The sequence below is a fragment of the Quercus suber genome, unplaced genomic scaffold (genome assembly GCF_002906115.3).
Source record: "Quercus suber isolate HL8 unplaced genomic scaffold, Cork oak 2.0 scaffold_41, whole genome shotgun sequence".
Taxonomy (NCBI): Eukaryota; Viridiplantae; Streptophyta; class Magnoliopsida; order Fagales; family Fagaceae; genus Quercus; species Quercus suber.
Genome location: NW_027069506.1, coordinates 1,051,898 through 1,066,722, shown reverse-complemented (window position 1 = coordinate 1,066,722; position 14,825 = coordinate 1,051,898). Strand labels below are relative to the sequence as shown.

Below are 14,825 nucleotides of genomic sequence, written 5' to 3'. Positions count from 1 at the left end.
ATCGAATTCATGGAATGGGCAATCTAAAATCCTGACAAATCATCAACAATATTTATACACGAAAAATCTTTTAAAACCTTGTATTGTCACTTCAAATCCTGCTATTTCAATTTCTCAACAAGCTATAGAACGGTATTATTTTCCGGTGAAACCCTTGATTATAGGCAAATTATTCCATCACAGTATTTTTAGAAATACTAGAGTAACAACTTTTTTTCACAGATTAAGGTGGTAAGTTGTAATTGGTGATTTGGTATAGCATAACTTTCTAAATAATTCTCAATTGACATTACTACTTTCATTGTACTTCAATCATAACATACTACTTCAACTGTTGTACAATATTATAGAAGTTTTTGTACGAGTAGAAGTGTCAGTTTTTGGCAAGAAAGATGTTTTATTGATTAAATGAGGTGGTCGGTACATCTACTTTCCCAAGTAAATTCTTAGGAAACAATTGCCACCTCATTGCATATGTTTGTTTCAAAATCTTTCCATAGTATTCATCAAAAAATAAAATTTTATAACAATTGCCAACTCATTGTATAGGCGTCTTTCAAAATATTTCCATAATAGTCATAAAATAATACTAAAATATTTCCCTAATTTGGTTACATTCAGGTTCGCACGGTTGACATTATATGTATATATATATATATATATATACACGATCGAGGACTGAGTGACATGCACTAGACCATAGAGCAAGAGAGACAATTGAGGTCTTGAATTTTTCTTTCATAGCCTGTTCATTGAGGAAAAGAAAAATTACCATCTTTTCTCAGTTATTTTTGGTGAACAATGGAACCATCCTATTTTTCTAACTCTTCTCTTTGCAACCCTTCATTGTCATGTCTCTCTCGACCACCTCAACTAGAATACACCACTGAGTGGAGTTTTGAGGAGAACAAGATCTTTGAAAACGCCCTAGCGGAGTTTGATCTTGATTGTCCACAACTTTTTGAGAAAATTGCAATTAGGCTCCCTCAAAAAACTGTACCACAAATCAAGAAGCACTTGGAGGATTTGAGCAACGATATTGAAATGATTGATTCAGGTCTCATTTCAGTACCCAACTTTATTAAGACTAGCGAGACAAATGAAAAAAAATCAGCTCCTGCAGTTGAAAGGAAATCCGGAAAGAAACGAAGAAAGGGGGTTCCGTGGACTTCAGAAGAACATGAGTATGCGTTAAAAACTTTTATTTACTATATTTATGTTATGCTATTGTAAGCTTTTATTTTAATTTCCTCTTTATTAAGACACGCGGCATTTTGCCAATAACTTATAGTTCAAATGGTTGACACTTTATAGCATTTCTAACAGAGACATCTATGATATTTTTTTTTAGTGATTGGATCCACATATATATCTCATCTATCCCCATAATAGATTTTTTTTAATATATAGATACAGTAGAATTTAAATTCATAATGTCCACTCTATGATATTGCTTTTATTATCAGACTAAAATACAAATTGATTTTTGATATAAATAGAATTTAAACCTCAAATCTCTCATTAAATGACAAAAGAAATTACCAATTGAGCTAATTATAACCCAATTCATAATCGATTAAACAATAGACCTTGGCTTAGAAGGGGGGAGGAATATCATTACGTATAAGGCTATTAATCATATGAAATTATTTAAGGTGTACTATTTGATGATACTGTATGTCTGCTCTTGGCATGTACATGAGGTGTAGCTTACCCTACATTATTTTGTACTTAATCTTTTGGGTAAATTGCAAATTACACCCTTAAGATTTAGGGGTGTTTGGATTTTACACCTTAAAGTTTTAGAATTTAAATTTTATTTCCTAAAATTTGAGAATGTTTGGATTTTACATCCTAACGTTTCAAAATTTAGATTTTACCTCCTAACTTTTCGGGTTGTTTGGGTTTTACTTCCTAAAATTTAAGGGTGTTTGGATTTTACACCCCAAAATTCTGAAATTTTGGGGTGTAAAATCTAAACACTCCTAAACTTTAGGGGATAAAATACAAATTTTGAAACGTTAGGTTGTAAAATCCAAATACTCCCAAACTTCAGGGAGTAAACTTCAAGAGGTAAATTGCAAATTACACCCCTAAAGTTTAGAAGTGTAATTTGCAATTTACCCTAATCTTTTTAATATAACTTCCCGTTCACCAAAATTTAAAAAAAAAAAAAAATCAATAAGTCTTGTGGATTGACCATCTACCTATTTTACTCGAATGATATATATATATATATATATATATTTTGGGTGTTGGGGGTGCTCAGTTGAACCATATACAGATGAACACTTTCTTGTCTATTTTACTTTGAATGTGAAATTCATCATGCTACCTATGCGAGATGCACATCACAATGCATGAAACTTGTGGTGACAATATGATGGTATCTAAAGTCTACAATAATTGTATTTTAATGCATGTCTACAGACTACAATATTTGTTAAAAGCCTCTCAACATTTTCTAAATATTAGAAGCTTTTAGAAGAGTAATAAAATGTGTGTGTGTGTGTGTGTTTTTTTTTTTTTTAAGGTTTAATATTGACAAATTTCATAACTTATAATCTTGATTGAGTTTGTATTGAGTCTTCATTAGTTTAAGATCAAGTGTCCATGAAACAGCTTAAAAAAAAAAAACAAAAAAAAAAGTAATTTCCAGAGGCTTTTGGAGTCAATCAAAGGTTTTAGAATACAAATGGGTAGTTTGTGAAGGCATTCATATATTAAAAAGTTTAAAGGTTCTAGAGCTATAGTAGGTTGCTTCAGTATGTTCATTTAGCGAGTAGAATCTTGGTATATATAAAGGTTTAATATTAAATTTTAAAACTTCTTTTGATATAGTAGGCTGCCCTTATACTGGTTTTTCCTTGAGAAACATTTTCCATCATTTTTCCACTTCGCCACCATATCTCTTGTCCTGCTTTTATTACTTTATTGTTTATGATATGATGCTTGTTAATTTGTGGTAATTGATATTGCAATTGTGATCACATAATTGAATCAACTGGAAATTAATTTGTTAATACGTTACTTGTTTTGGGGTCAAAACCAGTCCTTTCATTTTTCGTTATCAAAATCTAGACAAAAAATAATAATAATAATAATAATAAAATAAAAAAAATAAAAAAAGGGAAAGTTTGAAGGTAAGTGGTACCATTGTTACTCTCTCATTATATGGCTTATATTTTTGGTAAAAAGAAGACGAGTGAACTTGGCTTATATTTTTAGTCTCACTACGATATGTGTCTTTTGTTTCTTATTCTACTTTTTGTGTTTCACTTTATACTTCACAAATTATAGAATGCAAGTATGTAACGTGTTTGATTTTTTATTTTATTTTTTCCAATTTAAACATTGGTTATTTTAGGGGGCATTTGGTTCGTTATAATATAACCATAATGTGTCATTGATGTGATGTACATTACCTTAATGTCACATTAAGGTGTTTGGTTCATTTAATTTGTTATAACATTACCGTAATCTAAGATTACAAAATAGAGGAAAACTTAGGTATAGTACTTATGAGCTATTCCTTAGGTTTCCTTTTTAAGATTCTGCCATGTAGATTTTTTTTAAGGGATAGAAGTATATTTCTTAGTTAAATAGCCACCTTACTAAATTTTAAGAGAAAAACCTAAGAAACAGCACATAAGTCACTTTTTCTTAGTTTTTTCCTACAAAATATATCTCATCATCTTCTTAGATGAAGGTAGTCTTACATTACTTATGACAAACACCTTAATGTGACATTAAGGTAATGTGCATCACATTAAGGGTATATCACGTCAAACCAAACACTTGTATAAAAGTAAGTCAAATGAATACATTAAAAATTGTGATTAGTGGAGTATAAATCGAAATACAAAAGTAAAACATAGATACATTATGTTTTCACAGGAAGGAAAAACTTTTTGGTAACTTTTTGACCCTCCTAAATCTCTATAAACAGGTTGTTCCTTAGAGGTTTAGAGAAGTTTGGTAAGGGAGATTGGAGAAGCATTTCACGGCAATGTGTGGTGACAAAGAACCCAACACAAGTTGCAAGTCATGCCCAAAAATATTTTCTCCGCCTTCAGAACTCTGGTGCCCAAGCCCAACAATCCACCTTGAAGCCCTCAAATAAAACCTCTAAAGAAGCACTCATGTCCTCAACCGCATTTGCTACTGCTACTACTGCTGTTGCTGCTGCTAATCTCCCTGCGCCCAGCTTTGCCTCTACTAGCGATCAATTTTACGCTTCATTCCATTCTTATCATTGTCGGTATTGAAGACATAAGAAGCTTCTTACTATATCATAATACTTCCTGTTACTATATCATAATACTTCCTGTTTCATTTTCTTATATTTAAGTAATAAGATGACTCTCTTGACTTCTATTTTTAAGACTTTTATGATCCACATTTAGTTTAGGATTTCATGAATAAAATTGTGGATATTAGCAATTTATTGTGGATTGGATTTTATTATTTTTATTTAGATCATATATATGTTTCATATGGTTAAGTTTCTTCTATAATTATATATATTGTTGATAAATTTGATAATTACAATGGGAGAGGGAGATTTTGAACATTGGGTGTTGGAAATTTTATGAGGTGCCAATTTTTACAAGGCTCTTGGTATAATTATTATTGTTAAGCAATGGTATTTACTTGATATGAGTCCAACATAATCAACATGTGTATCTTATCACAAGTGCAAACTAAATATAAATATTAAATTACTAGTATTATTTTTACTATAAAAGTCTATAATACGACTTAACAATAAATATGATTGATATTATATTAATGACATAATAATTATTATGTCATTAATAAAATAAAATTTTAAATAGTTTTTAAACTTATAAGTAGTTTTTAAAATTTTATTTTATATTGTTATTTTAAACCTCTTTTTATTGTTTTTAAAACTTGACATGTCAGGTTATATAGTTTATGTTAGGTTCTGAGGAATTAGGAACTAATCTATTAGAATTTCATTTTGTAATGTTGGCAAACCATGATCAAAACGTTTTAATCTTGTTTAAACTTGCTCAAAGTATATGTTTTTATGTAAAGTTGGAATCGAGTTGCAGCAGAATTTACTGTGTAAATCTGCCTGGCTTAATTGATCGAGAATGAGACTCGACTGATCGAAAGTCATGCAAATTGAATTTTTTGTGGAATTTCCAACTTAGCCCAAGTCCGTTTGACATGTAAGGTTTTATGTTTGTCTTAAATATAAAAGGGAAAACCCTAGCCACGTTTTAAGGTTGCTCTTTATGTTGTGCATGTGAATCTTCTGTAAGATCTAGAGGTATTTACTTTCACACGTACTTAGGGTTTCCAAGATTTAAGATTATATCAAGAACTTTGTGATCATTCAGTTGCAAATTCAAGAGCTTAAAGATACACAAGTGGGAGTGCTTGTACTTGTTGGGAATCTAAGAAAGAAGTAGTTCGTGGACTCGGAGCTGTCACGTGGCTGTCACGTGGTTATGGTAATAAATTTCCTATTCAAGGTAGCAATAGGATGTTAGTGGTCTAAGTCGCTATTGTGTAAATTTCAATTCTTTCATAATGAATTCAGTTTACCTTAAGGATAGATATGTTAAATCCTCCCCAGGTTTTTTACCCGTTTGGTTTTCTTAGGTCATCATATCTTTGTGTTCTTTATTTTCCACACTTTACATTGATATGATATATTTGTGTTAACCTAGATCTGATAATTTGACTAAGTAATCACTTGGCTAATTAACTAGGTTAATTTGGTTGTGTTTTAAGGGGTCTAAAAACAAACAGTTTATGTACTAAAATTTTTAACATTCCTTTAATTATTTCAAGATAAAACTAAATATCATTAATTAACACAATGAAAAGATAGTTCATCAAACGATTTGAGGGGAAAGATTGGATACCACATGTTTTGTGTAACATGACAGAATTTTAACTTATAACGTCTACTTCATGATGATTATTTTTATCATTAGGGTAAAATTTCAATTAGTTTTTGGTGTAGGCAATGTTCAAACTCTAAATCTATTATTTGATGACAATTGGCTTTACTAGCATAATAAATTTTACTAGTTGATCTAACTAAAATTCACATAATAAATACTACATCATACATTTGTCTAGAGATAATCATTGTCGAAGTTATTGATCGTATAAAAGAAAAATTATTGTTACTCCAAATAGATTAGAAATGAAAAAAGATAACTTAGGATTCAACGAAGGAGAGTTACTAGGCAATAGTGGGAGAGTTTAAGTAATAACTTAATTGCGTCAATAGCCTTTTTATTTGATTCTTTATAGTTTAGTTGTATTATTTGATTCTTTTTATGGGGAGAATGTGAATCTAATTAACTAGGTTAATTTGGTTGTGTTTTAAGGGGTCTAAAAACAAACAGTTTATGTACTAAAATTTTTAACATTCCTTTAATTATTTCAAGATAAAACTAAATATCATTAATTAACACAATGAAAAGATAGTTCATCAAACGATTTGAGGGGAAAGATTGGATACCACATGTTTTGTGTAACATGACAGAATTTTAACTTATAACGTCTACTTCATGATGATTATTTTTATCATTAGGGTAAAATTTCAATTAGTTTTTGGTGTAGGCAATGTTCAAACTCTAAATCTATTATTTGATGACAATTGGCTTTACTAGCATAATAAACTTTACTAGTTGATCTAACTAAAATTCACATAATAAATACTACATCATACATTTGTCTAGAGATAATCATTGTCGAAGTTATTGATCGTATAAAAGAAAAATTATTGTTACTCCAAATAGATTAGAAATGAAAAAAGATAACATAGGATTCAACGAAGGAGAGTTACTAGGCAATAGTGGGAGAGTTTAAGTAATAACTTAATTGCGTCAATAGCCTTTTTATTTGATTCTTTATAGTTTAGTTGTATTATTTGATTCTTTTTATGGGGAGAATGTGAATTCAAATCCTCCTCCCCATTTGTTATCAGGGAAAAAAAAGACTTTTTTTTTAAGGAAAAAAAATCATAACTTAGTTGCAATTTGCAAAAGACTCAATTTTTTTTTGGGGAAATCCTAGGATTCATGGATAAAATTATATGTTCAGTAAAAAAAAAAAAAAAAAATTAAAAGTAGTTGCTTTCCAATTTCTTTGAAAGAGGTCCTTGTATGGAAAAAAAAAGTAGAAAGGAAAATAAAATTTTAATCCAAGGTTGCTTTGAGGGAGGACCTTTTTGTTTTTATTCTAATCCTAATTATGTCTTCCAAATTAAGATCATTGATTGAAATAAAAGCCATTTCACTTAATATTAAACATTGAAATGATTTCATCATACATAATTTTCGGCCAATTCTACTTTTTTTTTTTTTTTTCTCTTCAATCCAAACAAGCTAAAGGTACAGTTTATAATAATAATGTTGTAATTATAAATACCACGACCATCCCAATTTCTCAACTTTTTTTTTTTTTTACTTCATTTGGAAAATTTATTGCATTTTAATATATACTAAAATAAGAGTTTTTTTTTTTTAAAATTTATAATAATAATAATGTAATTATAAATACCACGATGACCATCCCAATTTGATGTGACTGGGTGACATAACGATGCCGTTTTTAAAAACCTCAAAGACATCAAAAACCCTTTTACTTCCGGAGTTATTGGAAATGGGGGATCACAGCAACACAACAGCATATGCTTTTCTTATGTGTATACTGTATACTGTCCGAAGACAGAGAGGACCCTTTTCTCTGACTCTGAATGCAGAGAAATACTAGTACTGAACTGTAAGTGTGGGTAGAGAGAGAGGGAGAGAGGCACTAAATAGTAGTGATCAAGTTGAAGAAGAAGAAGAAGTTGTTGTAGAGAAGAAAAAGAAAAGATTAGGCCTTTTTTTTTTTTTGAAAAGAGAAAAGAAGGTGGGATGCGAGGGGCTGATGTTGAAGTTGAAGGAAGAAGTACAAGTATAATAAGTGTGAGTGAGAAATTAAAAGCACCGTATCCGTATGGGTATTATGGGATTTGTACTGTTGGAGGAATGCTCAGTGCCGGCACTACCCATCTCGCCATTACTCCTCTCGATGTCTTGAAAGTCAATATGCAGGTCTCTCATCTCTCTCTTTTTCATGGAATGTTTTATGCTTAAACTCCTCTATTATTTTCATATAATGTTCCACAAAAACAATCCAATTATAGAAGAGATCCTGTGATCGGACCCTATGATATATGTATTGTGTACGCCTTTGGCTTGATTTCATTTTCTATCTCTCTAAAAATGGAGATGCCCTCGTGTCCGTCTGGCATTGCTGTAGAAAGCAAAGCTTTAACTGTAGAGCTGTTTTAGTAAATGAAAAAGCTCTTTAGCGTCTTGAGTGTTTGGGAAATTACATTTGATAGTGTTTGTAAGCCCTGGATTTACAAAGTGAATTGTAGAGTTTTTTAAACTAAAACTCTAAATTTCTTTAGTGAAATTACCAAATGTTTGGCAATTTCAAATAATACAACTTTAACCCCCTTAAAGCACTATTCGAACCCTCCCAAAGCAAAACCAGAATGGCCCCTTGTCCTATGAACTATGTTGATTTCATTCTCTCTAGAAATTATCACATCATTTGGTACATTCCTAGGAGGCTTAATTAATGGATTAAGCCAAATCTGTAGGTGCACCCAGTCAGGTATAACAGCATTTCCTCATGCTTCACTACTTTGTTGAGGGAACAAGGCCCTTCTGCCTTTTGGAGAGGTTGGGCTGGCAAGTTCTTTGGATATGGTGTTCAAGGAGGCTGTAGATTTGGTCTATATGAATACTTCAAGAGGCTTTACTCCGATATCTTCCTTGACCACAATAGAAGTTTCATTTTCTTCCTTAGCAGTGCATCTGCTGAAGTGTTTGCCAATATAGCTCTCTGCCCATTTGAAGCAATTAAAGTCCGGGTTCAAGCACAGCCTCATTTTGCCAAGGGTTTGGCTGATGGCTTTCCAAAGTTGTATGCATCTGAAGGCATCCATGGGTAAGTATTTTGAAAATTATATTTTCGTTTTTTCTTTTCTCTTAGACCACAAAGTTTTGGGACTAAGCCTTTCTTATTGATAACGATGATAGATGTTCCTACGTTAATTTTTTTTTTTTTTTTTTTTTTTTCCTGCAGATTTTATAGGGGACTTATACCACTTTGGGGTCGAAACCTTCCATGTAATTTCATGATTTCCTAAAGTTTTGTTTTCTTATTTTGCTAAACGTCTGCATTACTAATTTAAATGAATCATATGCTGAATTAAACCATGAACCTGCTAGACATAGGTTTTGAGGATAATTTGCAAATCTTTATTTCCTTTTACTTTTGAGTTTGTATGAGCTTTCATAAATTTGAATGATATTAAGAAATAAAAACCAGGTATTAAAGTCACTCATATTTTGGTTTTTGTGGGGAAATTGCGGTGTTTTTGGTTTTGTTTTCAGGAAGATGTTTTGGGTGTGTGTAATTTCAAGAAATAAGAGATTTGGTCCCATCAATTTTGACCAGAAGAAGGTTTTTTTTTTTTTTGGCCATTTAAATTGATTCATCAACAATTTACAGTTTTTTGTTCTTTTTCTATTTAAGCAGTAAACATATTAGGTGACTAATTCTCAAATTCGTCAATTATGGTGAAAATAATATTTCATTTCATATGATAGGAATGAATTTTATCTAGAGGTGGAGCAAGTTGGTGTTCTTTTTTGCATTTTTAATTGATTTTTTTTTTTTGGTTTATTTTAATAGCATTTCTTTTCTTTTCCTTGTCCTTTTTTATAGCAACCAAAATAAATAAATAAAATCAAACAAACAAGATAAGATAAAATAAGATTGTGTTTACTATTAGTCTATTACTAAAAGTGTGTGTGTGTGTGTGTGTGTGTGTGTGTATTAAAAGCATCATATTCAGTACTCTAGTAAAGTTTTTGAAAGTGTGAATTTATATTTATAATTTGTTCATGTTCCTCTTAAATGTGTAAACTTCTGAATTTTTCCTTGGGCAGTTTCCATGGTTATGTTCTCAACATTTGAGCATTCAGTTGATTTTCTGTATCGTAAAGTTGTTCAAAAAAGAAAGGAGGACTGCTCAAAAGGTCAGCAGCTTGGAGTGACTTGTTTGGCTGGCTATGCTGCTGGATCTGTTGGCAGCTTAATTTCTAATCCTGCTGACAACATTGTTTCTTCTCTTTATAACAAAAAAGCTGACAGCCTTATACTGGTATCATCACCTGCTTATCCTTGTAGTTGTGATACTTTGTTGACGTAGTAGGGAAGTAGATGTTTAATTTGCAATTTCACATGAGCAGGTAGTGAAGAAAATTGGGCTTGTCAATTTGTTTACAAGAAGTCTTCCCATCAGGATAATGCTGGTTGGACCTGCTATCACTTTGCAATGGTTATTCTATGACACCATCAAAGTTCTAAGTGGATTGTAAGTGCATTTTGTCCCCTTTCCCCTCCCAAAAAAAAAAAAAAAGAACCCAATATGATTATCTGCTTTTTTATTTTCTTGGAATGATTTATGTTGCTAATGTCATATGTTGATTCTTGCATGAGTTCATGTATATTTTAGGCCTTAGTGTCTGATAGTTCTATAGGTCTGCTAGTCATGACTTGAGTCACGAGTGCCTTTGAGGTATGAATTTATGTCTGATAGATGATTGTGGCATTTGGGTCAAGTGTTGGCACTTTTTTTCCCAACACTCATGATCATGGTGTGAGCTAGTGTTTTGTATTTTAGGTGCTTGTCACAATGACAGAAATTCAAAGTACAAGATTTCTAGTGTTTTTTAATTAAGGTGCCTGTTAAAGAAACTGTGATATGCCAAACAGGACAGCATAGATAGGTGATGTCTTTGGTTAGGAGAGAAAAGCATAGATGCAGTCTAAAAGTAAGGCGTGCTGGATGCAGTCAAGTCTTCGATATATTTCTTATAAGAAGTGTAGTTGTGTTCAATAGCGTATTGACACAGGGTGAGATGGCTGTAATAAAGGGGATTTTGAATGGTTGCATTTTACTGAAAAATGTTGAACAATGTTAGAATGGTAGAAAAAGTTAATTGAGCTAGTTTGAGTTCTTTCAAATACCGTGATACTCCTAGTTATCAAGATTAAAGTGCCCTGCTTTGAAAAATGTAACTGAATAGAATAGGATTGGATGGAGAAGCAAGTTTGGGATGTTAATTGGAGATTGCTAATGAATGCTTGGATAGTCACATTAAGAGCCAAGTCACAGGAGTGATTTGTAAATTCGTTACTGAAATGCTTATGATCATGTTAATTGGGATACTCTAATCTTTTTGTTGGATAGAATGAGCTTTGGCAATACGTCAGATTCATTTTTGAGTTTCTATAATTTAGTTTTCAGTAATAGTTAATGACACACCAACGGGTTTTTCAACAGATTGAGGGGCTTAAGATAAGTTGATCATCTCTCACCCTTGCTATCTATGCTGGTTATAGAGGTTCCGAATTGAATGCTAAGGAGAATAGAGTAAGGAGGTTTCATTATTGACTTTAAGTAGGGAATGGGACATATTATCACCTGATGGTGTCCCATTTTGTTACATGATGCTGATGTGGTGCAACTTCTTTTTATTAGAATGTTTCTTATTTGCTTTGAAGCTATTACTGATTTGAAAGTGAATTTGAGCAAGAATGAAATTGTTCCAATCGGTGGCATATGGGAAATGGCTGAGATACTTGGTTGAATGGTTGGTGCTTTACCAATAAATTACTTAGCGGTGCCATTGAGCTCATCTTTGAAGGCTAAACTGTGTAGAACACAATATTGGAAAAGATAAAGCATTGATTATTTGGATGGAAACGCTTTTATTTGTCAAAAGGGGGAAGTTGCACCTTTTAAAGAGTACCATTTCCAGCTTAACTACTTATTAATTGTCTCTGTTCCCAATCCCTACTTCTGTGGCCAATTGATTGGAGAGACTGCAAAGGAATTTTTTGTGGAGTGGTGAGAGTGATGAGTTCAAATTTCACCTTGTGAATTGGAGTACATTGTGCACACTATGCGTAATGGGAGATTGGGGGTTTGCAAGTTAAACACATTTAAGATGGTTATAGTGATTTGGAGAGGAAAATACTCATTTGTGGAGGAGTGGTTTTGCTGAAATATGGGGAGGACTGGTGTTGATGGTCAGCAAAAGGAGTAAGAGGTGCACTTAGTTGTAGTTAATGGAGTATGAGAGTGGGTTGGATAGAATTTTGGAGTTTGTAAAATACGATGCTGGGGATGCCAATTGTGTGAGATTTTGGCATGATAAGTGGTGTGGAGAAAACTCTCTAAAAGAGCCATACATGGAGTTGTATACAATTTCCATAGATAAGGAGGCCTTAGTTCATTTTGGTTTAGAAAGTCAGTAAAATAGGACTTGCTCTTGAAATATCATATTTATTCATGATTTCAATGATAGGGAATTAGAGGGGATGATTTCTTTCTATGAAATTTTACATTCCAACATCCCAATCCTTGGTCGCGAGTTGGATGTTGAATGGCAATTGAAAATTTGATGTTCCTTCTTATTCTGAGGTTTTGAGAGGCTCCAGTAATCTAACATTCCCTTGGAAATGTATATAGTGTGTAAAGGTCCCAAAAATGGTGTTGCTTTTTTTGTTTGGACAGCAGCAATGGGGGGAGATATTAATCTGTGATAATCTCTTGAGTATCCCTATGGTAGAATGCTGTTACATGTGTAAGCGTAATGGGAAGATTGTGGATCACTTGTTGCAACATTGTGTCGTTGCTTATAACCTATGGAGCTTCATCCTCTCTTTTTTTTTGGCTCTTTGTGTGTGTGTGTGTGTGTGCACGTGTGTGTATTCAGGGTACTAGAGTGGGTAAAACAGTACTCATTATGAAATTGAATTATGAGTAAGGACACATGGATAAATAGAGAAGGGATTATTTCTAATCGTAATGTGTAAAATCATCTTTAGGGTAATGCCATATGTTTGTTCCTATAAGTGGATGGAGGAATTGGCTTGGTAAACATTCTTTTGTGATTTGGAATCTAGCTCCATTGTGCCTATTGTGGGCTATATGGAGGGAGAGGAATCGGCATACGTTTGAAGATGGGGAAACCTTAGTCGTCTATCTTAAATCATCCCTTGTGAAAACTCTTTGAGTGGTCTGGTGTCTTGGATCATAGATAATTTTGATGTATATTTTATTTATTGATTCTCTTCATTTTATATTGTAATTCTTTTTTGTTGTAATTCCTTAGGGCTTTCTCATGTTTTCACCTAGGGTGCATAAGTAGTTCCTTTTCTTTAATAAAATTGATTACTTTTTAAAATAAAAAGTTCACTGAAACTATATGACTATTGCTTTTAACTGTGATCTGTATTTAATCATGTTTTCGTTATCTGTGTCATGTTATTCTGAGATCTGTCATGTGTGAAATCTGTTCCTCTATCCACTGATGTGCATATGCAATATAGCTTTTGGGGCTGGTGCCAGTATTCCAGTTGGAGATAATGAATTGCAAATAGGATCTCGCCACAATATGCTTCAATTATCATGGTACTGTTATTGCTTGGCATGAGTTCAGCTACAAGTTCATGAGTTCAATGTAGTTCTGGCTTGGTGCAAGTGCAACCCAGGGTTGAACTGGAGCCCTAAGGGTCTAGTTGTTCAAACATATGACTCCTTTTTCCATTTAATTCATTGTGTCATAGGGTGTGAAATAAACATTAAGAGAACATGGTTTTCATTTTTTTTAACAAAATCTTCTCACTTTATGCTGTTTGATGGAATGGTTTTGCATTGAAATTTTACAGGCCTACTAGTGGAGAAGTTGCAACGGACATCCAAGTAGAGGGAGCAGCCTAAGCTCACAGAATTGGAAGAAGTGATGACCCGAACTGTTTCTAGTAATTAAATAATTTTTTGAATCCAAGACACTATGACGAAGATCATATATTCTTACTCAAGTTGAAGATTGATCACAGGTTGACACCATAGGATTTTTGTGATGGCAGCTTTTGTTTTGCTGTCATTTTTTCTTTAGCAGGGGCAGCAAGTTTTGTAGACCAATCAACTATGTAGAAGCTATTGTGAATTCAAGTTAGAAGGGCCTTAGGAGAATGGCTGTTATGAGTTACAGCTTCTGCCTTGGCAATTTAGATACCATGACATTTTCGGCACTGTAAAATTATTGCATGGCTTGTTCATAGGTCTGTTGATGTAGGCTAAAATGCCACCCGTTTTTCAGCTATGTCATATATGCAGATCTATGTATCATAAGTATGGTGAATGAATTGAAGGTGAAATCAGAAATGTGGTCTGTACCTGCCACTATACAGAGAAGAATTACTGACAAATTGGAACAGAAGCTACAAGAACAAAGGCATTTTACTATGCTGTTACTTATCCCCCATTTCTCTCAGTCATATATGTGGTATGGGGTAAGGTAGGTGTATTACTCTATCCTTGATGAAAATATTGATTAAAATATAGGAATAGTTAATGAAAACAGAAGGTATAGAATAGAAGAGCTGTGTATGTGCATGCATACTTAAGAAATAAATTCAATGTAGCCTAGTGGAATATCCAGTCAGTAATTGAAAGTCAAAACATCTCAACATATAGGAATTCCTGTTTGGTTAGAATGTGCTGGCATTTCCAACTTAAATTTTCTTTCCAATTCCATGCCCTTGTATATGTGAGGAAAATGACTTTCCTGTAAATAATGAAAGCAATACCATAGCCTCATTGATAAAGCCTGCAAAAGGCTTTTTCAAATATTTACTGGCTAAAATTTATTGAGGAGTATTAGTGCAAAAGGCAAAGCCCCTAAAAGATAAAG

At 32.6% G+C, this 14,825-nt stretch overlaps 2 protein-coding genes across 3 annotated transcripts; both read left to right on the top strand.

The window, feature by feature from the left end:
- Positions 1 to 801: 801 nt before the first annotated feature.
- LOC111991309 (transcription factor DIVARICATA-like) lies at positions 802 to 4,268 on the top strand. The gene is made up of 2 exons (XM_024023090.2): positions 802 to 1,184; positions 3,950 to 4,268. The coding sequence occupies exons 1-2, from the start codon at positions 802 to 804 to the stop codon at positions 4,266 to 4,268; spliced, it is 702 nt and encodes a 233-aa protein (XP_023878858.2).
- Positions 4,269 to 7,580: 3,312 nt separating this feature from the next.
- On the top strand, positions 7,581 to 14,296 carry LOC112032168 (mitochondrial phosphate carrier protein 1, mitochondrial). Of its 2 annotated transcripts, XM_024064930.2 has the most exons (7): positions 7,581 to 8,090; positions 8,648 to 8,997; positions 9,136 to 9,179; positions 10,005 to 10,219; positions 10,308 to 10,432; positions 13,459 to 13,540; positions 13,798 to 14,296. In XM_024064930.2, exons 1-6 carry the CDS (start codon positions 7,911 to 7,913, stop codon positions 13,493 to 13,495), a joined length of 951 nt encoding a protein of 316 aa, XP_023920698.1. In that variant the 5' UTR covers positions 7,581 to 7,910; the 3' UTR covers positions 13,496 to 13,540; positions 13,798 to 14,296. The 2 variants fall into 2 exon arrangements, with proteins under 2 accessions (XP_023920698.1, XP_023920697.1); XM_024064929.2 differs by lacking the exon at positions 13,459 to 13,540.
- Positions 14,297 to 14,825: the final 529 nt, after the last annotated feature.